Source organism: Lytechinus variegatus, chromosome 12 (assembly GCF_018143015.1).
Source record: "Lytechinus variegatus isolate NC3 chromosome 12, Lvar_3.0, whole genome shotgun sequence".
Taxonomy (NCBI): Eukaryota; Metazoa; Echinodermata; class Echinoidea; order Temnopleuroida; family Toxopneustidae; genus Lytechinus; species Lytechinus variegatus.
The window spans coordinates 2,845,622-2,872,360 of NC_054751.1; the positions used below are offsets into that span (position 1 = coordinate 2,845,622).

General features: G+C 33.7%; 1 protein-coding gene across 1 annotated transcript; it reads right to left on the reverse strand.

The window, feature by feature from the left end:
• Positions 1-18,013: 18,013 nt before the first annotated feature.
• Positions 18,014-26,430, reverse strand: LOC121424648. Its single transcript, XM_041620379.1, has 6 exons — positions 26,219-26,430; positions 23,109-23,353; positions 21,988-22,047; positions 20,604-20,789; positions 19,934-20,017; positions 18,014-19,476 (listed from the first exon to the last, which is right to left on the reverse strand). Exons 2-6 carry the CDS (start codon positions 23,340-23,342, stop codon positions 19,336-19,338), a joined length of 705 nt encoding a protein of 234 aa, XP_041476313.1. The 5' UTR covers positions 23,343-23,353; positions 26,219-26,430; the 3' UTR covers positions 18,014-19,335.
• Between the last annotated feature and the right edge of the window lie 309 nt (positions 26,431-26,739).

Genomic DNA, 26,739 nt, shown 5'->3' on the forward strand with positions numbered 1-26,739 from the left:
GAGGCAAAAGAAGTAGGTTGATGAGAGTGTATTTCTGTCAAAGATCCTTAGTGAGGATGATAGCGATAACAATGGTAATTAGGCGGAGAGGGTGTATGGTGTTAATGACGATGACGACAGTAGCTACTTGTCTATTGTCCTAGCGCTGCAAGAGTCCCTAAATTACATCGAAGAGAAAAAATACTCCGGTGAGCTAAGCGAACGCTTGTTTATTGGGAAAGCCTATGTGGTATATGTAATGCCCAGCAATTGAGTCTTGAAACTCTTATTGGAATACTTCCCCTGATAGGAGTGGACATGCAAGGATCCGATGTCCGGTGTAATAACATATCTGTAAAGCGCTTATAGAGACGTCGTTCCGATGTGTTAAACACAGTTTAAATGCGGAATATTTAAATATGCAAGATTAACATTCAGTACTTGAATCAATTATGAAAGATTTGGCTTGTTAAACAAGAAAGAACGTTTGCCAGAAAATAAATTGAATACTGTTTTTAATATGATGTTAAAAGAATTAATGTAAATACAATCAAAGACAAAGTTAATGTTGGTGACTTTGTTCTTTCTTTTTTTTTAAATTAAGGAACGTGAGGATGTTCTAGTATAGTAGCGTAATAAGCCAAAAATTGACGAGACACAACCTGGCACATGGGGTGATTGTCTTTTATAAAAGTGGCGAGCCAGCGAAAGAACGACTTTTATGAAAATATGGAAATTTAGTTTTTGTAAGAAATTTGGACACAATATTCAGAAAATAAAATCATATTACACCATTTTCCCTCTCCTTTCCCTTTCTTTACATTTTTTCTTGGTCGTGTAACAGTTTGGGATCCATAACTCTCACCCCCCATCTTTACGCCAGTCGTGTTTTCCAGACACATTAAATCCCCCACACTCATACGTCAGTGTAAATGGATGATTGGAATTTTTTGAGAGGAGATGAAGTGGGTTCCCAAATGCAGAGGGAGATGATTTAACCTCTACCTGTAATTATATATTTGAAAAGCGCTTAGAGACATCGTTCTGATGTGTTAGGCACTATTTAAATGCGGAATATTATTATTACGCTATCACGCGAGGTGCAGAACCTGTGAATTTATATATATTGTTTTATTTTCTGTTACAAGTCAACGTCTATTCCTCGATGCTGGTTTTCAGTAAGTAAAATAAATGCATTACCTTAGCCATACAATGATATATAACATTTATGAGGTGCCGATTTATCAACTTTCCTATTCAATGGCGCACTATATATTAACCCGGCTGTAGCTCCAGCTTGGTGCATTCAAGGAATTAATCCTGCCGGGTACCCATTCGACTTACCTTGGTTGATTGCAGCGCAATGTGGAAAAATTTCTTGCTGAAGGAAAATACGCCGTGGCTGAGATTCGAACCTACGTCCCTCTCTTTGAAAAACGAGATTCGTAACCACTAGACAATGACGCCCCCATGGACCATATTATTATCATAGGGAAGAATGGACAGCCGTGTAAGTGATTATATACGGGATTCCTACTTTTCCATTTACTAGAAGCACCGAAGCTTTGAACCGCCATCGTTCTTGAATTGTTGTTTGTTTGTTTTTTAATATTCTCCGAACATGTCTAACATAATTTTCGAAAATGTTTCTAATGGGTCTACATCGAGCAATCGACCATTATTCGATACAGGACTCTTTGTGATAATAGAAACTACATGTATATTACGAGAAATAGTGAGCAAGTATGTCCTAAGATTAAAATTATGCAAATACCAATTATGGAACAAATTAATAAACATTCTTGGGAGAAATATGTCCCAACAAGTAATTCAAATGAAGGGAAGGTCATATAGAAACATAGGAGTCTGGGACTTCTGTTTAAATTTTGAAAAGAATGAAATCATCTCATTGAGCATTGAAATCTATTTGAAGGAAATATGTATCTCCAATATTCCGTATCCCCCCTTTTCATTATTGTTTTCTGACTTTCAACTCCTTCCTTTTTTATCTCTTCATTTTTATCAGCAGATATACCCCCCCCCCCCCGGGGTTACGCTACTATGAACGTGGCAGGCATTATAGCGACAAAAAGAAATAAGCAAAAATGAAGGTCACTTTTACTTGGTCACATAGAAATTCTTCAAAAACGGGTATTGCGAATAATTTGCCAATCTGAAAGGTTAAGTCACACAAATATCTAATTTTTCAACAATAAAATATTGAAGGTGCATGATTTATATAATTTCTTTTTAGGGTGTTTTATGTTTCAATTGAACTCAAATGCTCTTCCTCATGCTTTTACATCACTATTCCAAAAGAATCAACATTTGCATACTTATCCTACCCGACAGTCGTCATTCTTTCACTTGAATAGGTTGAGAACAGTATTTCGGAAAAGAACGATAGTATATACTGGTCCAGTTTATTGGAATTCCTTGGATATGACACTTAAGCAACTACAAAATTATAATATTTTCAAACATCAATTGAAAGCAAAGCTTCTTCTTCGATATAATGAAACAAACTGAAATTGCTCTTTATTGGCATGCTCTATTGTATTTTTGTCCACAGAGCTTATTATCCAGAAGCTTCTTGAATTATGTTGGATGGCAGCTGCTTACTTTATTTCTTTTGTTCTTTTATTTCTTCGTTTCTTTCTTTCTTTGTTTTTTTTGTCACGTTTCTGTGTTGTGTTGTTTTTGTCGGTGTAATTTGATTGATATAATGTTGTCACGTGTATTATTATTATTAAGTAGTTATATCAAAAGTAATGTATAAAAAAGGGAACCTTATCTACAAGCATTCTGCTTCTAAGGTTTCCTCCACTTTTCCGTTTTATGTACTTAAACATGTATTAATATATATTGATTAAGAATGCTTGCTATTTATACTTATATAGTCTACGCGTTTAATGGCTGCTCAGCTATGTTATGTAATGTAAAGTTATGTAAGTTATCAAAGTTTTGTAACATAACGGATTTGTGGAAATAAAACCTAAATGAAATAAATTAAATGTAAATTTTGATCAACAAATCTAAGTAAATGGGAGCAAATCAAATGAAGGTTTGAAGTTAGTTTCATTAAAATTCCCACATGTGCGTCTACCATAATTTATACGTCTAAAGTTCAATCATCAATGCAGCAAAGTGAAAGAGCTTTTGTGTTTGTTCATGAAGGAAACAAATAAATCTTGCTCCAATTATTGCCCACGCTTGGTCGACCCCATTTCTATTTCTTTATACGTCTGCGCTTGGAATAACCCAAATATTGCTTCTGCGTTGAGAATAATGTATATTTAGTTCATGGCTCATAATTGTGCATCGAGATTTACTTGCAACACAAGAGGAGTGTGAAACCTTCCTTGACATTTCTTTCTCTGTTTCCATTTCACTTGTATTGGAAAGTTTGTTCTTTTACTCAGTTTTGATGATGTTCTTTTCCATCACTTGTGACCACGCCCAACTAAATTCTATGAATATTTATATTCAGCTTTATAACCGCAAGACGGATCTCTGAAAATATGCAAATAAGTCGGCGTTGATGGCACTTCGAGCTGGTTATTTTATACATTGATGTCATAACCACGTGACTTTTGAATGCTCGAAGGGGGCGTGAATGGAGAACCATCCCCCTCCTCCCACGATAATTGCAGGAATCGTACTTTTTCAACAACTTCACTTAATATAGAACTCATTTGAATATTTAGCCGATTTCATTTTTTATATTACGTTGGTAAAAAAACATAACCCCTTTTTTATCACTCGATTCGTTTGCTCGAATATTTCTTTAATCAACAAGAACGATATGATTTGTATATTATATATAGATATATATTGTTTTTTGCATTAATATGACTTATTTATTGAAGGAAACCTTCGATCACAAGCTTTGCTTTCCAGAAGGTTCCTATTTCATTTCAAAATGTTGTATTATATTTTGCTTTACTTTGTAACTTTGTTAAAATTTTGGAATGAATAAATTCGTTATCAATCAATCAATCAATCAATCAATCAATCAATCAATCAATAAGCATTTTTTTTATTATTGAAATCAATCGGTTGCATAAATCTTATTTGTGATTTTCAATAGTCCGAATTCCTGATTTTAACCTTACTTTTGAATATAAAAATCACAAAACACATAAGAGAAATTACAAGACAAAAACAATACGATGGTCTTTCTTGTATGATACACGGGAATAGTTCAGATGATTAAATTTTGTTATAATTATATACTATATCTGAGACTATTATGAATAGATGAGAATATGATATGACATGAATAACATTATTAAGTATATTTTCCATTCAATCATTCGGTCACTCACTGTCCCCCGTGTTAAGTTTAAAAACCTATAACAGAATTTCATTATTTTCACAAAAGATTTAGGAAAAGACCCGTGGACAAACTAAGAATCACTTTGAGATAATGTGCAAAGGTGAGTATTTTTTATCAACAGAGATTATTGATTTTTTATCAACCTAATTCCATACTGGCACTCATTCATGTTTCTTGGTGTCTTTGCAAGGTCGAATGGAGGGCACTCTTTATTGTGTATTGACTGTTTGTTTTATTTGTTTATTTTTGTCCATATATAATATATACCTTGTTATTATATTTGCGTTTTTTGTCAATTTATATGTCATTTTTTTACCTTGTATTGGCATTTGCAGTTCAGCCTTTGGCTAAAACGAATGTTTTTTGATGAACCAATAAAGACCATTATTATTATTATTATTGGTATGAATGATGTAGGTAGTCGCGGTTCAATGACCTCTATCTTCGATGCACCGTTCGACTGCTCAAAACAGAGATAGCTCCCCATCTCGGTTTTTGAACAGTTGATATGGGTCAATTTCTCATGCCAATCGTACATAATTAAATGCCATTTGGGCTTCATTTTTTAATAATCTTTCACTTGATATGGTTGAATATTATATATACTCGCTCTAACTGGACTGATTGTCATTCTTTGGTTAAGGGATGCAGTTGAAATCGGGAGTTCCGAGATACGAGGCCGCTGGAGAAAATTTCCTATCGAAGGCGTACAGGGGGGGGGGGGGGGGGGTGGTGGAAGGGAGCTCTGGGGAGCGTTTCATCAACATTTTTCGTACATCTTTTCTTGATCCTGATTGGCTGAGAGGCACTGTTATTATAGTAACTGTCGGATAAAATGGGACTTGTCGGATAAAACGTCCGACAAGTCCTTTCATGAAACGCTCCCCTGGACCCTCCAAAGTTCAACGATAGAGAGAGAGAGAAAAGGAGTATGGTCTACTCATACATTGTGATGTGCCCCCTCCATTTTTTTTTGCCCATTTCATTACACCACTGATTGGTATGTCATCCATGCCAACTCTTTATGAAATGGCCCGCTTGTCGGTTTAGCAGGGTTATCGGGATTAGTCTATCTTTAATATGAAAACTATGTGATTATACTTTGAATATTTTGGACATGTTTAACATATTCATATAGGCCTACACCAATAGGCCTATCACCATATCGATGCCAATTTTGTGGGCAACGAATCTTTTTAATGAAAGTCGAGATTTCACGGCAGGCATGTTAGACTGGCATACTTTTGATATTACATGATATGCAAATTTACCATGCCTACAGTTGTATTTAATCAACATCGATGGTGTTTAATTTTCCTATTTCGAATAGAAAGTAGCATTCTAAAGTTACGGAGTGGGAAACGAAAATGGGAGTAAGATTTCGCAATAATTTGGAAACAGCTTCCTCCTTGCCACTGCTACCCGAAAGCGCACCCATATCGATCTCTATTGTTCCACTAATATCACAGTTATGCATAATAAGGCATCCTTGCGAGACACATGTTTCAACTTAAAAATATAAATGTATATAACAATAATACACTATCAATATTTGATACCAAATTTGCTTCCGTATTTAAATCTGTCGCAGTATTATATCGATCACCGGAAATTTTCCGGTCTTACCAATCCTAGTATTCCATCCATTCACTTGTACCATGCTCTTTGGATTTCCCCCCCGGTATGAGTTTGAAAATATTACCGTTCTAAAAGCAAAACCCGGACTTAGGGGTGGATGATAAATGCCCCATTTATGAATTCCCAGTGGTATAACTTCTTTAAATACCGGCGTTAGGACATTAATTTCACCACTTTTACCAACTTGCATTCGGAGACAAAGGCGATCAGTTTCTCATCTTCAGCGTTAATCTCTTATTTGTTTTTATCGATCTACATTCATATTACCTCAGTCCATTTACAGGTAAAGTATTTTTCGTTTTCTTTAAAACTGGGCTCCTGGGACAATTTGATTTACAAGTAAACATTCCAGCTACGAGAGTTGCATTTAAAAAGTTCACTGGCAGTGTCTTTCGTTGATTCAAAACAATATTTCAGTTAACCTGCATTCTAAATTGCAGGGTTGTAAAATAAATCCAGATGGATTGTAATTAGGGACCAATCTAAATCTGGATTTAGTTTGAATCCTACAAATATATATTTTCATATCTCGAAGGATTAAAATTCAAACCTCCTCGAGATTTAACAATCCTGAGTGCAGAATTCGTTGGTCCATAAATACAGTCCATCTGGATTTATTTTAAATACCTGCAATTTAGAGTGTACCCCTTCTATTTTTCTCAATCAATCTTTCAGCGACAGTATCATAATGCATATCCTCTTCACAGTAAAAAAAAAACAATTTGTTTAAGTCTGTCACTCTAACAAAAAGTTGTTTAAACTGTTTTGTAATTGTTTAAACTTTTTTTAAAGAATTTGTTTAAAGCTCTAAACATTTGTTGTTAGACTAATGGGCTTAAACATGCTTAAAATTTCAAACAGTATTTTTGCAGTGTTCACTCAAAGCAAAATATTATTATAACAAGGAAAAAAAACCTGCTCATTTTCGTCAAAGTCTAGATTTTTATCCAATAATATTTCGACAAAATAACATGGATTCCATTAATTCTCCAATTTAAGAAAAATATATATCTGCGTTATGTAGTTTCTGTTATAGGGTAAATCTTTTTTTTAAAACTCTTTGCTGAATCTTTTAAAGGAATTGCAGTAAGAATTTGTATATGCAAATCAATAGATCTTAAACGATTTTATTGAATTCTTTCCGTTCCTTGAGACATTACAGCTTATTGCAGTATATATTCTTGTTACTTTGTGTTTAATAGTATATATCAATCTTATCTTTGCATAAAGTAAAGATTGATAAAAATGAATGTTTATTCAGGGTTTTTGTTATTGCTGTTGTTGTTATTTCTGAAATGAAATAAATTTTAGAAATCTGATTCCGTCGCCTGTTTCGGATCCAATGTGTGAATTCTTCTGCTTTTACGAATTGTAATTTTAAAAATTCAAATACGTGTATAACTAAAAAGGGTAATTACATTTTCAAATATTCCATTTTGCTTGATTTTCAGAAAGGTACAACGTCAGTATAATATCGAGGCGCAATTTACAGACGGAACGGTTTTATCAGACTTTCCCCATATTCATGATATTCTACCGACATCATGCATGTGTACAACAAGTTAACGTTGATGGCGGTATTCCTTGTTCAATTCGCATTCATCGCTCGAGCTCGCCATATCTTGAGTAGATCTACATCAGAAAGTGACGAAGACGTGTTGCCGACTTGCCAATCAAAAAATGGGACAGGGAACATCGCGGATTGTTTTTTGACAAGTGAATTGGAGCTAAGATTAGAGCAACTTAAAAGAAGTGTCGAAAGTGAGAAAACTCACGCGATTGGAGTAAGTAATTCTGAAAGAGAGAGAGAGGAATCATCTGTTCCTTTTTTTTCAAATATCCTATGAATGAAAAGAAATTATTTAAGAATTATTTAAGAATCCTTTTTATTATATTGTCTTGTGGGTGCATGTATTTTTTTTGTATAAATACTTATAAACACATTCCGTTTAAATCGTGTTGATTACGTAAAGCAAAATACAATATAATGTAGCAATATAAATCGACTGACAAATTCATACATGCGGATAATCATTCATGATGTGGGGCCTGCCAAAATTATAAGTTATCCAATAATATCCAATAAAAATTCACAAAGGCACGTTTTTTTAAAATAGTGATATTTAACATACTGAATATTTCATATCCAATTTCTCAATGATTAATGACACTAAATGAAATGTTATAGTATATATATGAATAAAAAAGGATCGAGTGCTCCCAACATTTGAAACATATCGATCATATCAATCTTGTCACAATATTTCACCCTAATTCGTTTTGTTAAAAATTGAGAAATTGTATAAGGAGGGATTTTTTTTTTCGTGTGTGTTTATATTTATATACAATCTTGCGTTCAAAACAATGAAACGCATATGCAAAGGGAAGATATTGTTGTGTCATTCATTGTATCATACCTTATACCTCGATCAAATTTGCTCTACGGCAGCCGTACGGCGAGTCGAAAACAGCCGTTTTATTCATTTTTATTACAAAAAATGTTTAAACGGCTGTTTTTAACTAACTGTACGGCCGCCGTAGAACAAAATGTGACAGAGGTATAAATGATAATCATATTTTGAAGTTTTTAAAGTTTACAGATTACATAAATATATGCAATCGATGATACACAGATGATGGTGATGACGATTGATGATAATGACATGAATGGTGGTCATCATTATAACATTATCATTTTTTTTATTATGATTATGATGTAAGTTTATTATCATCATCGTCATATCCTTCTCCCCCTCTTCCTCCTCATCATCACCATTACCATCTCCATAATTATGATAAGATCATGATAAAGATGGTAATCCTGATTATGATAATTTCTACTTCTCCTGCTCCGTCCTCCCCCACCTAGACCTCCTGGTAGACATCTTAAATATTGTGTACAGATAGATTCCCTTTCAAACAAGTCACATTTTACACACAATTCATATTAAATTGAAACATGTCTTTTAGTTCTATAAATGCACAAATTTATTATTCGTATATTTCTGGCAAAATAAAGTTGTTATTTTCAAAACAAAATCGAATAGATTTCATTTTATTATAATGTATAGGCTATTGAAGAATAATTCAGAAATATTTCATAAGTATAATGAATAATTTGCAAATTCTCATCTCTTTCTCTCTCTCTCTCTCTCTCTCCATCTGTAGGAAGCGCAAAAACTCCCAGGAAACGAAAGCCTCTTCAGATTCTTGGTAGGGAGGAACCATACAAACTACATTATCAATAAATGGGTGAGTATTTGGGTAATTATGATTCTGCTGCTGCTGATGATGTCGGCGATGATGATAATGATGACGACGACGATGATAATGATGATGATGATAATGACGATCATAATGATGCTGCTACCGTTGATGATGATGATGGTGACGAGGACGACGACGATGGTGGTGATGATGGTGATGATGATGATAATTATGATAACAATAAAGATGATAAAGATAGTAATAACATTGATTATTATTATTATTCAATCACGTTAAAATAGCCTTCGATTAGCCAAAGGCTGTTTTTCAGAGAGGCTTTATTAATGTAATGATAATGGTGACAATAATATGCCGTGTAATTTCTTCTTGTAAATTTCCCTAGGTCATTTCGTACCTTCTTGTCGAGACCTTGCACGCAACAAAACAATTTCGTAAGGATGTCGAAAGCGTTCGTAGCCGAATAAATACTGGAACACTAAGTATGATAGATGTAATCGAACCTTTGGAGTCACATTTAACCGAACTATATTGTAAGGTAAGTGATGTCCACTATTTTTAAAATTGAACACAAACGGTATCATCGTACGAATATCGTTTGTTATTTTATTTATCTTAAAGGGGTATTCCGGGCTGAAAATATTTACATCTAAACAAATAGAGTTAAATTCACAACGCCAAATGCGAAAAGTTCCATCAATCTGATAGGAATATTGAAGTTACTGAATTTTAAATATAAGTAATATTTTATGAAAACAGTTGTGCGTCTTCATGAATTTGCATTTGGTGGGCTGATGATGATATGCCCTCATTTTCCTTTTGTATTTGTTGTTACATGAAGTAATGTTTCTTTCATATTTTGAAAAAATATGATATATCTCCATTGTAACGAATGAAGTTACAGAAAATTACAGACTAGATGAATTATTTTTACCCATTGTGTAACCATGTTTATAAATCCTATTTCATAGCTTTGTCTTGTCTTTTTTTTTTAGGTTAAATCCATTCTCGAAAGCTGTCCGCTATTTTCCGGTTATTCAATGTCTGACATCTCGCTGGTAAGTCACGGGATTTCATTTTTCACCAAGCTGAAAGATTTTTAAAATTTTGAAAAACATTTTCCTCCCCGTGTTTTGAAGGGCTATTGATGATGATAATAATAACGATAATAATAATGATTATATTAAAAATAATCATGATAATATTAATAATTGAAATGATAATGATAATAAAAGAATAATCATATAAATATTAATAATAATAACCATGATAATATTAATAATTGAAATAATAAAAAAAGAAATTATGATAATAATGCGCCACATCTTCTGGAGTTCTCAAGGTGCAATGAAAGAAAGGTCGACCCAAGTAAATGTTTGGTTGAATAAATAGAGAAAAGCCGAAGAAAATAAAGCACGGATTATTTTCCTCCATCAAAATCGGAAGAAATAAGAAAATTATAACATTCACATGACAGACATAAACCCGTGAACCGCGATGGGGTTTTTCCAAAAAGTTCACAATTTTTTCCTGCTCGCTACGCTCACTCGCAACATTTTCGGATTATTGTCCTATACACCATATCTAGCCCCTTCAAGATATTTGGCTCATTATGTTATCTGTATATCTTTCTATTTTACTATTCATTTGCCTATCATGCTCAAATAAAATGTTATTCGCCCCCCCCCCTCTCTCGTTCCACATAATTTTCCTCCCAGGAATCAGACGACACCGTGGACCAGTCTTGGAAAGATGGCCCAGACACGGCGTTTCTTCCCGCCAAATTTTGGGTTGTCTGGGGAGAGAAGGTGGATTCTATCCATGAGAACGCCAAGCAGCTGTATGCGAAACACATACCAGACACCGGTCGACAAGATTGCTCGTATAGTATATGTGTCGTGCCGCATAATTAAGTTCTCGATATTTATTTCTTCATCTATCCCTTAAAAAATCCATTACGTAGTGGTTATACCATGTTTTTCTGTAACATCATATTGATGACTTTTGCTTGTGTCGTGAATAACGGGAATGGTTTGTCTGCGATAGGCCTATGCAACCATATAAACTGTCTGTTTTTTTTTAATTTATTGTCACATAAAATAGTTGGTCTTATCTAATTAAAAAAAATTGTTTTCTTGATTTTTTTTCTCTAAATAAAAAAGATACCAATATAGATAGGAATAATTAAATATAGTCCGCATTAAATTATGTAAGGATATATTGCAGAATCCCTATATACCATCTTATATATTTGGGCGGGGCTTCAGCGGTAGAAGTTCACGGACTTTTCCCCTTCTCTTCGTCTCCTAAGTACTATATATTAAAGCTTTTCCGTTTGGAAACAAGTTTTTTTACACTTTAAAATTATTTTACAGCTAGTTTATAGACGTATAGCTAGACATGGACAGAGGGCGCTAGCATTTTCAAACTTTGGACATGTCTGAATTGAGTTTACCGCCCTCTGAATCCTTTACGAATGTACATTGATGTGTTTGGTTGTTTATCGCAGACTATCCATTTCTGTATTTCCGAGCACACTCGAAATTAGTTTATATTTTCTTGTTGATAGTTGATACATGTATCTTGGTGAATATTGAACATACATTCTGCAATGAAGAAACAATACTATTATTAATAAAAACCATTCCAAATCCAAAGCATATGTTACCGTAATGCCTTTATTAACCATGAAAATACAACTTAACAGGACACAGAATCAGATCATTTTAATGAGCGGTAAGATGACTTGAAGATTGCATTCGTGACGACCCCACCTTAGCACCTCACTCCTTGATCGAAAAATCAATCATCATTTTTTAATTCATTTTAATGAGCAAATTTACTATTGTACATCTAACTGAAGTCGAAAATTTCGATTACAAAGTTGAGAGCGACCACAAAAAAGCTAAGACAAATTACAACTTGAAAACAAGGATTACAAACAGAGAAAAATCGAAAGAAATAAGGTAGCCTGGTGCAACGCAAAAACAAAATGGTGATGTGGTCTTGATAAAAAAAATGTTTCTCTATCACTAAAGTACTATATCATCGCTGATCACCTGATATGATTCTAAGGCTGGTCTTATGATAATACTTAACATTTTTTAACGTTGTGGGTGCTGATGGCCGGTGGCACTAAAAACGCAGGAGATCCGTTTTATTTACTGCATAGTCATTTGGATGTCCCTAATCAAACGAAATTTCAAATAGAATTATTTTAAAAGTGAGGTGTGTGACTTTTATTTTCAGACCTAATCGATCGCACAAAACAATTTTTTAACCTTGATTGTCATGATTTTGCATTATGTTCTTCCTCTAATCTAATATTATTGTTTTCTTATTTTTTATCAAAAGACCCTAGAAAATCACAAGGGATTATCACCCCTTCCCCCTCCCCTCTGACGTACCGCCCTTGATCTTACAATATTTTGAAAGATGCATTTTATACTCTTTAATCCACTTTGTTTGAAAAAAATAGTATTCGAAAAAATGGCGTATGTTCATTTCTGAACATGTTTCAGATTTGCAGAATGTAAGCAATGGTAATTTTGGTACTTACATTAAAAAGTATGCTTTATAAGCATTATATATTGGAAAATATTTATTACTGCACATTTTAAGATCGTTATATTATCTTTCACAATTGTAGGAATATTTGATCATTATATAATCATCCACTGGTAGTTTGCGATAGAATGATAATATTACACTCATGAGATGAGATTTGTTCTTCTTTTTAGAGTAATGACAACAATAATGGTCTTTATATATTGAAATATTTCTTGTATCCAAAGGCTATATTACAAATTCTTAGTGTTTCATGTTTAATGTTTCAATTAAAGAAATGATAATACTTGGAACAAAATATATAGGTAGATTATACGAAAAATATAAGCCAGTATGTAATAAAGGTTGAACTCCATTCACTCATGTAAAGTTAACCAAAAAAAAAATACAAATTTGAGTAAAAATTATTTTAGAAAATTCTGCTGTTTCTCACCGTATAAGAAATAGCAACAATGATTATAAATATATTAATTATAATTGTTTATATAGCGCTTAACCATTAGTTTATTTATCATAAGTGTCTAATCACGATGAATTATGTACTTGTATGCACAAACCGTACAATGTTATAATTTCTTTGGTCATTTAGAATCATGGGTGAGTCTAATATGCAGTTCTATTCAATTTTAACTATTATATTAATGGTCGAGATAGTTTAATAATGATTATTACATCTTGTGCATTTATATTCGCTTATTAGATTGTGATTTATAGTAAGGCAAGGAAATAAGCTGTATTAGTATAATACGGTTGCCCTTGGGACCAATAGTATAATCCTGCCCTTGTAATTGATATGAATTTGTGTTAAGTTGTAACGATATTGCCATAAATATCCACTCTGACGTCACATCGCACTTTCGGCAATATAACACTATCCGGAAACAGAAGTTGTTAATAGTTCATAGCCTAAAAAAGTATAAATAAACCATTTTTTTTCTTTCTTTGTCGTAAAACGTAATCAAGCTATAAAATGGCGGATATTGACTCTTACATGTCTTGGATTCCAAGTATCATAATTATTTATTCACAAGATACTCACATTTACTTGTTCATTGTTTTTAGTGAGTTGTCATGATTTTGTCAGAGTGACACCCTTTTCTCACCATAAAAATAGTCATTTTGCCCTTTAACCTAAATTATGGCTTATGTATTCAAAATATAATGTCATGAGATATGAATCGTTACGTGTCTAATGATTGTTAGTTTTCTCCGTATCATAAATTTGATATAAAAGTGTATTCATTTCATTAACCTTGAAATAGTACAAAGTAATCCGTATTCGGAATCCCTGCTAACCTAACAATGCTTACTAGATAATCGTATAAATTTCTTGCAATGAAGATTTAATATTTGGCAATCGTAATAAAATTCGGAAAATATTTAATCAAGTATTTCTTTAGCGTGAATAAAAAAAAAATGAATTATATTGAGTGAAAATACTTTTTTTGAAATATATTCTCAGCTTCGCGTATTTTAGCACAGACATAAACCATAATTTAAGTGTAACTGGATTTATGGAATATTGACTTGCAAATTTGATTATAATCAAGGAAACAAACATAACGCTTAAAATAATATAATCGGATCATCCTTATCGTTTCAGAATCTGTAGAAAATAATATAAAACAAAAACTTGCATGGATTAATGTAATATTAAATATGTCATTATGAAAACTTCAAAATCTAAGATTTTATGTATTGATATCGATGTGCAAAACTGTTTGTGAAATTGTAAGCATAACGTAGTAATAAAAGCAATCCATACTCAAAAGTGTAAACTGTGGTGATATTGTTTGATTAGATGTTTATTCTCTTTAGAGATATTAATTGCACATGTTGGCATGAATTCTTTTAGGATGGTTAAATATAAACACATCATGTTATGAACACACCATCATGGACTAGCTTTTATACAGATAGGATCGTCCTGAAAAATGTTCCAAGATCAAGAGAAAAATGGAAAAGAAGGAATAATAGAATTAAAATAAAAGGAAACAGGGAGATATGATATAATTCTTTTAATATTATGTCAAAATTTATCACAAAAGCTACACTACGATTTAACATGTTTAAAAGGGTAATTTTGAATAAAAAAATATACAAATGGGAATGATTTTTTCCCCTGTATATTATGTTCGGTCCCATACCCCATCTGGTGGTCACTAACCAACAAACTATACTTCTGGTTAAACGAATTTGTATGTAAAACACGTGATAGTTCAATCTAGCCAACACAAGCTAAGGTTAACATTTAAATGAACTGTCACAGAGGTACAGAAAGTGATCATTTACGTCCTTGAAGTAGATTAATTCCGTCTCTAAGTTTTATAAACAGATGATGGGGAGTTTGTGTTGAGTGCAGTATGTATGATTCAAGGGCAGATATCAAAACAGCCCGTCTTGACGCAGAACAGAACAAGAAATCTGTCGAATATTGGTAAATCGAAACAGAAGTTTAGTCCTTGACACAGGGAAACGACATTTTTGGTTGGGTCGGAAACCCTAGGACAAAACCGCTCTTCCGGTTCACCAATTGTCGACAAAGACCCCCGGCTGGTTTTTTTATCAGTTGACGGGCATTTTCAATATATAAACTGTGTTCTTGAATCATCCGTACGTCGCTAAGCGAAAGCTCATGATTGACGCCTTGGTACAGGACACTCGTCCCACAGTGGGGTTCGATCACACGACCCTCTGATTACAAGGGCAAGGGTCAGAACCGCTACACACGACGTTTTTATACACGATCAAAAGCATATCCCCATGTGTATTTTGACTGAATGGATATAAAACACAGTAATGGCTAATAGCCCGTCTGGAAACAACTTAGAATGTGTAAATAATCCACTTTTGAAAATTCTTATTTTAGATTTTTGATTTGTTGCTTCCCATCTATATAATGAATATTGTTTCAAATAAATTGCCAATCCCAATCATGGCGCTATCTGTTATTCTTCCTCATGTTTCATCGTTATCTCATCAATATTCATGCATTGCGCTCGAGAGACTATAGGGGGTGTCCCTCCTTGTCTCTATCTCTCAACCTCTCTATCTCTCTTTCTCTCGCTCTCCTACTTTCTTCCGTGTCTCTCCCTCTCTCACACACTCCCACTCTTCCTCCTCTCTACCCCTCTACCTCCCTCTCTTTCTCAGCTTCACTCTCCTTAACCAAACGCCCTTTTCTGTCCCCGCAGAAGCCCCTATCCTTTTCCTGTTTGTTATTACTTGCACTGTAATTTATAATATCGTTACTTGAATTCATCCTTGCCATTTCCGTTTCAACTTATTTTATCAAGCTCTCTCCATTCATGCTTACATATTATTTTTCCTAATAAAATAAAAAATAATAATAATGTACATTTATATAGCGCTTATTACAATAGTTTCTAAGCGCTTAACATTTATATCTTAAAGCAATACAAGTATAAGGATTATTAAGAGCATAATGAATTATATCACATTACGTTGCATAATATTACATTAAATTACATTACGTTAATTTACATTGCAAGACATTATAATAAACAAAAAAAAACAGATGGGGTGACATGGAATTAGTGAATCGAACTACAGTCCATTGAATAGATATGTTTTGAGTCTGATCTTAAAGGTGTCTACAGAAGGAGAATCACGTCTCTGTCTTTTAGCCTCTCTCTTTCCTCTTTCTACCCCCCCCCCCCCACTACCAAATACAAAACATCACCATTCTAACACTCATCCCCGTATACACGCCATATACACTTCGTGCTTCCTGCATGCTATATTCCGAACCTATATATACGCCAACAGTATTCGACCCCAAACACACACTCCGAATATATTCCCACACACGCACACACACACTCCTCCCACATACACATCCAAACACCCTACCAATCCTCCCCATGCGTTGTCCTCCTCACATACATACACAATCGGTCCCACTTCAAACCATACTTATACCATACACAATCACACCCTCACACACGCACACTGCCATTCCTCCTACCGTTCTACAGATACAGCATCCAAACCAAAACCACCCGAACGCACTTCCTCACCCATCGCTTCATCTAGACAGCCTGCCTCCCCCCTCATGCTCATTCTCTTTTTTTAGTTGTTGCCAGCATTGCCTTCTTGGAATACACTCACACACACACACGCATACGCACACACCTTCACCCTTACCAAACATTCATAAGCTACCACCTTTCACAGAGATACCCACACCAATCCTCCAAACCCATACACGTTAATTACATAAACCACCACCGCCCTCATCAACCCACCCTCCCCCACGCATGCTAAATCATTGCTAAACCCACACATTGTCTCACCCACTCTCACGCACAGTCTCATCCATTCGACAGCACTGTCCCTCAAAATAAAACACACACACCCTCTCACACACAACCCCCACACTCGCATAATACCAACTCTCGCTTGTACATTACATAGGCCTGCATTCTCTCATAGCCTCACCCACACCCACTCCCATTATAGTTTATAAACACGCCAGGATTGCCCCCACACACTCTCAACCCCGCACGTCTACTTGCGTGTTCTTATCTTGATGCCAGTATATGCATATACTTTTATGGGGCTTTTCCAATGTTTTGTTCAATTTATTGAACAGGTTTCAAACCGAAGCATCGTCCTGCTTGTTTTTAAAATCTACCCCTTCCCCCCCCCCCCTCTCTCTCTTCTCCAACCCTCTGCCTTTTCTCTTTCATCTCCTCTTCTTTTCTCCACTTTCATATTCATTTCGTTCTTGTTCTTCTTCCCCTCACCCAATCAATGATCATCAAGTCTCCATCAAAATACGCTAACACGAGAAACGTTTTTTTTATAGGCACAAAATATAAGAGACTTTATTATCAATATATTATGTCAATGTTATAAATTACGAGCCTCCAATAAATACTTTGAAAAAATAACACTTTGGAAAGGTACCTTTCAAATTGCACGCATCCCTACGAACAACACAATAATACCAATAAGAAAATCTGCCAATGTTATAGTATTATTACGGAACTTTGTCCATGGTATTATGATACCATTAAATTGATTCCTTCCTTATACTAGCCTTATAGGTTTTCAAGGCAAAGTAATGATTGTGTAGCACCAGAAGTATATCAATAATACAAAAAATGTAACAATGATATTAATTAGCAATATGAGTTATATTGTTTTGAATAATAGTTATAACAACGATGATGATGATAATAATAAAATAATAATAATATTAATGAATAATGCAATAATAATAATAATAGAAAATAGTAGTAACAATGACAGTAATATTAATAATAACGATAATAATAATGATAATACATTATGAACAAATAATCTTATCATTTATCCAACTACTGTGTCTATAAATACGGCTAGTGATACTACTTTTAATAGTACTATTACAGCAACAACTACTACTGCTGCTGCTTACACTTCTACTACAACTAATATTACTACTACTACTCCTGATACTACTGTTACTCATGGTGATGTTGAACACGACGACGATGATGATGAAAAACAGGCAAATATTATAGTAATTGGTAACAATGATCATATTCATCGTTATTGTTGTTGTTATTATCACTGTTTTCCTCATAATGATAATCATCATCATCAATATAGGTTTTATCGGATGGCCTACAGAACTGCACAAGACAATTTGTTATCTTAATTTTCAGCTCTGTTTGTAATATTATGTTATGATCATAAAATGTTTACATATATATATATATATATATATATATATATATACATATGTATACGCTACATAACGTATTTTTGTGGAATCATTATTAATATCGTTAGTTTTTTCAAACCCTCGCCTACCAACTGCGTGTTGAAGTCACAATATGTCCAAACATTTCAAAAGAAAAAAAATCAACTTGCATATTATAAGAACATTCTATAAATTTTACAAGCTTGTCACTCTTGTATCTAATAAAATCAGAATTCAATAATACACAGTGATCCACATATTTATAATTTCATAAAAAATATATAAATTTCTTTCATTTTGTAACAGAAGGAGAGCTACGAACCTTAAGATCAAACTACAAAGGTATATTCGGCAACAAATAGCATATCTTTTTTAACCCATCAACTTTGATATAAATGATAATATACATATCTATTATCATTTATCCCATATTAATGATTCAATTCCACAGTCATATTCAATCGAAGACGTTGATAGTATGTATGAATACATTAACTTTTATATTAGCAAATGATTTTCAATAAATAGATTATAGACAAATTCGTCTTAACGGCGTACGTTTATATAAATATTGTGAAGGGAAAACGATATACACATATAGGCTTACATTGTAGAAAATAAAGAGATTAAGTACGATAGATTTGTTTCAGATTTTTGGCTAAAGATTTTAACATCTTGGCTCCGTACCATAAAAGTTTGTAATCAATACCTAAATACAAATAAACCATCGTCGCATGCGTGCTTTCACCATGCACGATCCAATCAGATGGTTTCTTTCATATTTGCATTTTGTTGTCCACATTTATGTTACGGAGCCCTGGCGTTCCAAAACGGAGCAGACGTCGGTGATTGGCTAGTATGAATGATGACGTCATCACAATGGTACATTCCTGCATATAGTTTCTCGCACCCTTCTTAAATGGAGGTCGCTGATGATTTGAAGGAGTAGCCTAATGACGCTAGAAATTTGAGCTCGCAAAGATTCGGGGGCTATCACATCAGGAGGGGGTATCACCTACAAAATAATAATTACAAAAAAGGAATAGTCTTTTGGGATGTTTCGTTTGAGTAGATTATCAGTGACTGCAATGTGTAACGTTTCTCGCTGAACATCTAATACAATAAAGGTGTTACCCACACGACCCAGAGACGAATATTCGATGGCGAATGGAAGTCATCCTAGTCTCCATACAAAAGATCATTTCATATTACATTTGAAAGAAGTGAATGTCACAGGAATTCATATGTATGTTGAAATCCTTTAATGAGCTGGCAATTTTGATTAATATTAGCTATAGCCACGTGATATAAAATGCAAATCTATCTACTTTACGATTCATTATATATATATATTTACCTCACGTGGGATATACGAGTAATTGCAAGGGTAAATGCCGAATCTCAAATGATAGAAACTGAATTATTCATCAAATTCCTTAAGGTAGGAGTTTTTTTCACAGCAAAATACTTACATGACAACTTGTTGTTAAAACTTCTGTGGCGTCCAGTACACTCTCTGGACATGCGCACACCGAACGATTCTTCAAAGTCTCTACCTGTTAATGATGAAAATTTTAGCCAAAATTTGATCATTTTAACTAAAATATTGTTTAGGTAGGTTGGGAGACAATCATCAAGTATGAGCAAGAAAATACTTAAACCGTCTACTTAACAGGAAAATTGGTTATTCTGAAGATGATATTGACATATGGGAGGGTTGATTGTGTAATAAAAGAAGCCACATAACTCTTCGGAATCACCGTAGGAAATATATGCAAGGCGCATATTTAGAAAAATAAATTACAAGAAAATAAACTAGGACTAACATTTTAAAAAGGGCAAAGATAATACGTAAGAGAAGGCAGAAGATGCAGAAGATAAAGTGAGATAATATTCAATAAAGCAAAAGAATGAGACGCAAAAGAAGATAAATAGATAATAAAATACAATAATAATAATAATAAGAAGAAGAAGAAGAATCATAAGGAGGAGAAAGAGGGATAGAACATGGAAGGGGACGATAAAAACAGTACAAAAAGAGAAAGACATAGAATGTAAATATAAATGAAAGTATGAATAAGATGTAAAATCGGTGGGTAAAAAGTATTGAAATATGAAGGATAAAAGATATACATAACGTACTCTTTGCTCTAGTCGATCCACAGTAGAATTAATCAAATTAACAAGACCTAAGAAAGCTGGATAAAAGCCGGAGTGAAGAACTGTTTGAGGTTGGTTTGCTTGCCTCTCTATCTCTCTGTACCACGGCATAAATTGGCGAATCTGTTCTACTCGAGCAGCAATCCACTGTCCGTTGTGTCCCGAGGACTATACAGGTAGAGAGTAAAGAATAAGGCAAAACATTTAAAAAAAAAACATGGTACTATTACTATTTTTACGCAATGTCAGTTCTAAAACTCAAATTTTATGAAGTATTTGTAACACGGACTTGGTCCGGCCCCTTACACAACACGGGTCGTGTGGTCCAGTGGTTAGAGCATTGGACTCATAATCGCAAGGTTGTGAGTTCGAATCCCAACTCTGCCATTGTCTCCACTTTGATAAAAAGGCCCGAGAGTGATATCTGTCGTCTATAACGTCAGCCATTATGACTGATTAACCTAGACGTAAAACGTTTCGTAGGTAATTGGTTTTATGCCAGCTTGGCGTTTACCAGCAAAATGCTGTCCTGCCGAGTTCCTACGGGAGTTACCACAAACAGAAACAGAAACAGAAACACTGAGTGGTGTTATCTTAAAACCGCAGTTTTTACAGTGAATTAATTCTCAATCATTAATATACTTTATTTTTTACTGACGGCAAGTTATTCATCTGATCAATGTGCCTACTCCGAAAGGTTTACGACCACGAAAAAGGGATAAGGGAAAGAAAGGAAAGGGATGGAATACGATATTGATTTCGGAAATGTCAAAATCTATCAAAACATTAAAGTTTTGTATTAGAAAATTCAAAGTTTTTGCTCGTTCTCTTCACTTTCTCGCAGGTATTTTACCCGGCATATCTTGCCTGGCCCCTCAAACTTTTCGGCTCATTACGCCACTGCTATTATGGGTCAGGCAAGGTTACTGGCTACCACCACTCTTACTTAATGGACTATGGTCACATTAACAAAATTGACTGTAAACCGACCAATGGTATGAATTCAGAAATAACGTAATATATCTGTTTGGTCTGAAGTCGGTATGACCAGGGAATACATTTAAGTTTGCAAAACTTTGTGTAACTGAGTTAGGAGCTCCATAGATTTATCAGTTCATAGAACTGTAAAATGGCAATAATTTACATCATGTGGAAAAGAAAAGGAGTTTTCTTGAGACCCTCCTCCCTTGACAATTTCTCGCAAGCTTGGTTACCATGGGTACAAAACCATGCATCAACAAATAAATGACGCTCAATTTAAGTACAGATCTGCACCTTGACGCATGGTTATTAAAATGCATTTTGGTTTCAACAATAATCCTTAATTTCTATTATTATGTCTGGGAACAAGATTAACAATACTTACATGTAATGGAGGAAAACACGAAGAGCTTTCCAATAATTCTGCCCCCGGAGAGTCAAATACCTGAAAAAAGGGAGCACACAAATAATATTAGCTCTTGCAGTAATATAACACCAGAAAGGGGAAGGTTAAAGCCTCTCCTTGATTTCGGTAATTCCCCCCCCCCAAAAAAAAGTGCATGCTACTATTTCCATTCACTACTAAATGAAATAAATGTGTGAGCCTTAAAACGATTTGGGTGAAGAATATGAACTAAACAAACAAACATGTTTACCGATTTTATATTAAAATAAAACCTCTGCGTATATTTGTCGTCTTTGTATAATCATGAAATGGGCTGGAAATCGTAGGATAATCTTCGCCTGCAGCTTTTTAATATCGCATTACTAAATTTGTGCTGAAAGGAATGGGTTTTTTGCACTAAAAATGCAATCATTGCCCAGAGAGGGCGCCAGATGCCATTATGTGTGTGTATATATTAAAAAAAAAAAGAATATATATATATATATATATATATATCTATATATACATATAACTTTTTGGTTGAAAATATATAAAACAAAGGAATTGTAAACAATAGTTTGCAAGAAAGATATAAAGGATTTTTGTATGTATCTGTCATTTCCATATAATCTTTAAGTACATAATTTGTATCTAACATTTAATTGTTATATAAGAAGTTATGTATGAACAAACAGAATTCGTGAAACCATAGAACTACTAATATACCTATGCAATTCTTCAAAAATTCTGACGTCACCAAATGCGTCAGTATGTGAAATTAGTTTTTGTAATAGCTAATTACAAATAAGGCCATTAACCCTTGTCTACTTAAGTAGCATACAAGCACATATTGCTCTATTTAATTCTTAAAATGTTTTTTTTTAATTGTTTTTCATAATCATGTATCATTCCATTATCCTCTAAGCACCATAAAAGATCAAGTGCCATACAGTCATAAAGCTGCACAGAAATCAGTTTACGCATACGTCAACTTGAATTATGCTTTTATTAGTGTAGAGTCTTGAGATTTGTGTAGGCGGGATGATTATGTAAGACAATGTCATTCAGAAAATAAACTTCACTTGGAGGGTTGTCCACAAGATTGAAGAAACCCCACTTACGTAGCGAATGAAGATCATCTGAATATCTGTTTCAATCTCTGTTAATTGTCTGTGTATGCCCTTGTCCAGTTTGCATCTGTCGTTTGAGAGAGACTGCCGTTTCGTTCTCGTTCTGCTGTTATGTAATTTCTCGACGATAGAGGCTGCGCGTGTCTGTAGAATACCCATGCAGCATACGACACCGACGACGGTGAGGTAGCCGACAGGGACCCCGACCAAGGACCTCAAGGACATGGCGTCGGCAACTAGGAAAAACATGTGAGAAAAAAGAAAACCATATCGATCATTCTCGTTTACCATAATATACATGATGATGATCTTCCAATCTGAAATGTTGGAAATGTATAGTAAAATGTTGGTTGCTCATCCCTCAACAGCATCCCTCCCCTTTCCATTTCCCCTCCCACTCCCCCCCCCCCCCTCTCTCTCTCTCTCAACTATCCACTTGTCTTATTCTATGTATGAACATCTTACTTTCATGTTGTGTTTTATGTCTCGATTATTTACTCTTCGTCGTTTTGAAAATATAGTGTTTTTTACACACTTAAAATGTTGGGCAAGATACTGTCCCCTGTTTTGGGTAATGAATGTTGGTAATATACATATATTCTTGTTAATTATCATCCAATCGAGCAAATCTATTACCCAATTAATTTTTATTACCCAGTTTGGAAAGATTTTAACTAATAGTTGTGTGGACAGAGATGGTTAAAAATTTTGCCTTTTTGCCCAAACTTTGAGAGTGTATCTTATTTCTAATATCGATTTATATTGATCTAAATTGAAATCCTGTAAGACCTGACAATTGTAATTCAGATCACTGAATAAAGAAACCGTAAAAGATTGGGGTTTTCGTGCGTTTATTAAATCATAATTATATTTCAGTAAAGAATGATTCTTCTAGTACGTAATGTAATGTAAACGCTGCAATTCGTTAGATATAGTCACTTGACTTACGTTAGTATTATCATACTGCACGGAATCAAGTACAACAATTTCTTTAGGCATGACAAATTTCTCATCGGGATAATAAATCTGGTTGTATAATTGCTTCTTTTCTGAGAACAAACATTACTTTCGATTTATCAAAAAAAAAGAGAAAAAGTTAATTGAATAACCCAGATCTTTCATATAACTGTTTAAAATAAATTTTTAATGTAAGCATATAAGCGCTGGATCGTTGGGCAATTACCTACGATCCTAAAAAAAAATTGAATAACAAATTTAATACTGATTGATACAATTTTACCATCGACCCAGATGAAATAAATCTGCACCGAGATAACTTGACATTTGTTTTCCTAAATTGTCTTAAATAGCGGTTGGGATGATACTATGATATGTATGACTATCATATTTAACGCTTGATTGTATAGCCTGATGGGCTGTATAAATCAATCGCAATTCATCACAAACAGATAACTCTGTATATCATACCACACTTCATATCTCATTTAGATATTCAATTTTATAGACGTGTTATTCTAAAGATAAAAACACTAGCTTATCAAACTCTCCTTGCTTGACATAAAATAGTAAACTCATCATTTCAGCAAATTTTTTATTATTTTTTTATATTTGAAAGTGTTACCCTAAACGCTATCTTTGTAATAGTTTATCATTAGCACATGGAGAAGTAAATTGCATATTAATTACACGAAACTCATTAGCTCTGCATGTCTGTCTGTCCCTCCCCTCTCTCTCTGTCTCACTATCTTTCCGATTTCTCATGTCAAACTAATCATCATTTTAAGTGCACCATTAATGTATGAATTTCAATATTTTTTCTATTGTAAAACTAATCACTAATCTATCTTATAATAGTATTCCAGCATATCAGCCTTATAATATTTGCTTTTTCCGGTGAGATCTTTTTAATTGATTCTTATTTCTTTGTTTTCATTAAGACCAACAATTTCGTCATAATCCTTCTTTGAATGTTGATTTTTTTTCTCCCTTAAGAATGATATCAAAAATATTTTTTTTGCAAAAATTATAGTCTGTTTCCAGAATGGAATAAATGGTTAGAAGGAATAAAAGAAATAAAGCAAATTTAAGTCACGCATTTAATTGCTCTATTGAACAATTTTTAATCGACTTATGATGAAAATTCAATATCCATTTGTTAAAACGGATTAGAATGAATAGTGAATCAAATAAATATAAAATTAGTACCCAACCATAGCAATGTGCAGCATGGGTTAAAAAAGCATTGATTCAAATTGTGAAGAGAAACAAATGATAAAAAATGAGGAAATTCCAAAATACAATTAAGATTTATGAAATTCAGAAAAAAGTTAGTAAGCCACGTAAAACCCGTCACTTTAAATGAATATTATACTCAATTGAAACTAAACTTGAATTAATAAAAAGGCGATAAACCCCGACCACGTAAAAATCAAAGCTATATAATGTGTTATTTGGTGAATTTTGATATATCGAATGGTATTAGATTAAACTAGAACCGATATTGGTTTTGGTGTTAACATAAGGTTTTAAGATGTTAATGTGAATTGGAATACGACTGCTTTTTCCAGATATTGATTCTAAAAAGACATATAGACCGACCGGCGGTTATATTATGGAAAAGCACATTATTTATGTTATTATAATAATAAAACAATTAAATAATTTAAAGCAATCGTTGTATTATCAAATCCTTTGATACTGTGACATAACTGTGATGGATAATAACTCCAAGGTCAATCAATTCACTATAATAGTATCCTTTAATATGAACATGATTCCTAGGGTTGAAATGAATGTTAATTGCCAGGTTAGGTTTAGACGCGAGTAAAGTCAATATTTGTTTCATTGCATTTTGCTATTAAATTCAGAGTGTTTTAATACTTTAGAGATATTGATAAGTATTAACATAAGTATTATCTTACAGTTTTCTTCATTATTTTTCTTTGAGATTACATACGTTTATATAATGAGAAATTAATTTCAACAAATGTGAAATATAAAATACACGTTATATCTTTTTTATCAAAATACATGTGTCTTAAGAAAGATTAAAACATATATTTTCAACGAATGATATGAAAAGGGGGAAATGACAGACGAAGAATTATTTATAAATAAAATAATGATTTTGCACAACTTACCAATTGCTGTAGACTGTATGACAATGAATGAAATTCGGTAAAACTTGGGTAAGATTCTGCAAGATAATCACAAACTTCGACGAAAACCCCAAATAAAAGTCGTAACTCTTTAGACTTAGCACTGGTAGAAGTCGAGATGCTTGTTGCTCAAGAATGAATAAACTGATGAATGGGGCACACGTGGTGGCTTCCACTTGGAATCATATGGTCAATAATTGGTCAGTTACTATTCAAACACGGTCCTTTTATACCCTTACCAACCATTCTCAGAATTGATATCGTCATCCAGAAGGACTTATCAGCACGTGGTACACAAAAGGAATTATCCGACACGGACAAAAAAGAAGTTACCTCATTCTTGTCGCTAAACGATGACGAAGGAACGTAAAACCCTTCTACTCAACTCATTAATCGACCTCTCTCCCCCTCTCTCTTTATCTTTCAGGTCAATCCAGGGATAAGCTGTTACTTTGTTTGTAATGAGGCTTCACTTAACATGCTTTGAGAAGGTTCTCGTGAAA

Coding starts and splice junctions, on each gene's coding strand:
- LOC121424648 (XM_041620379.1), bottom strand. CDS start 23,342: ATGTCCTTGAGGTCCTTGGTCGGGGTCCCTGTCGGCTACCTCACCGTC. Junction 22,048..23,108: donor AGATGATCTTCATTCGCTAC/GTAAGTGGGGTT, acceptor CCCTTTTTTCAG/GTATTTGACTCTCCGGGGGC. Junction 20,790..21,987: donor CGTGTTTTCCTCCATTACAT/GTAAGTATTGTT, acceptor CTACCTGTATAG/TCCTCGGGACACAACGGACA.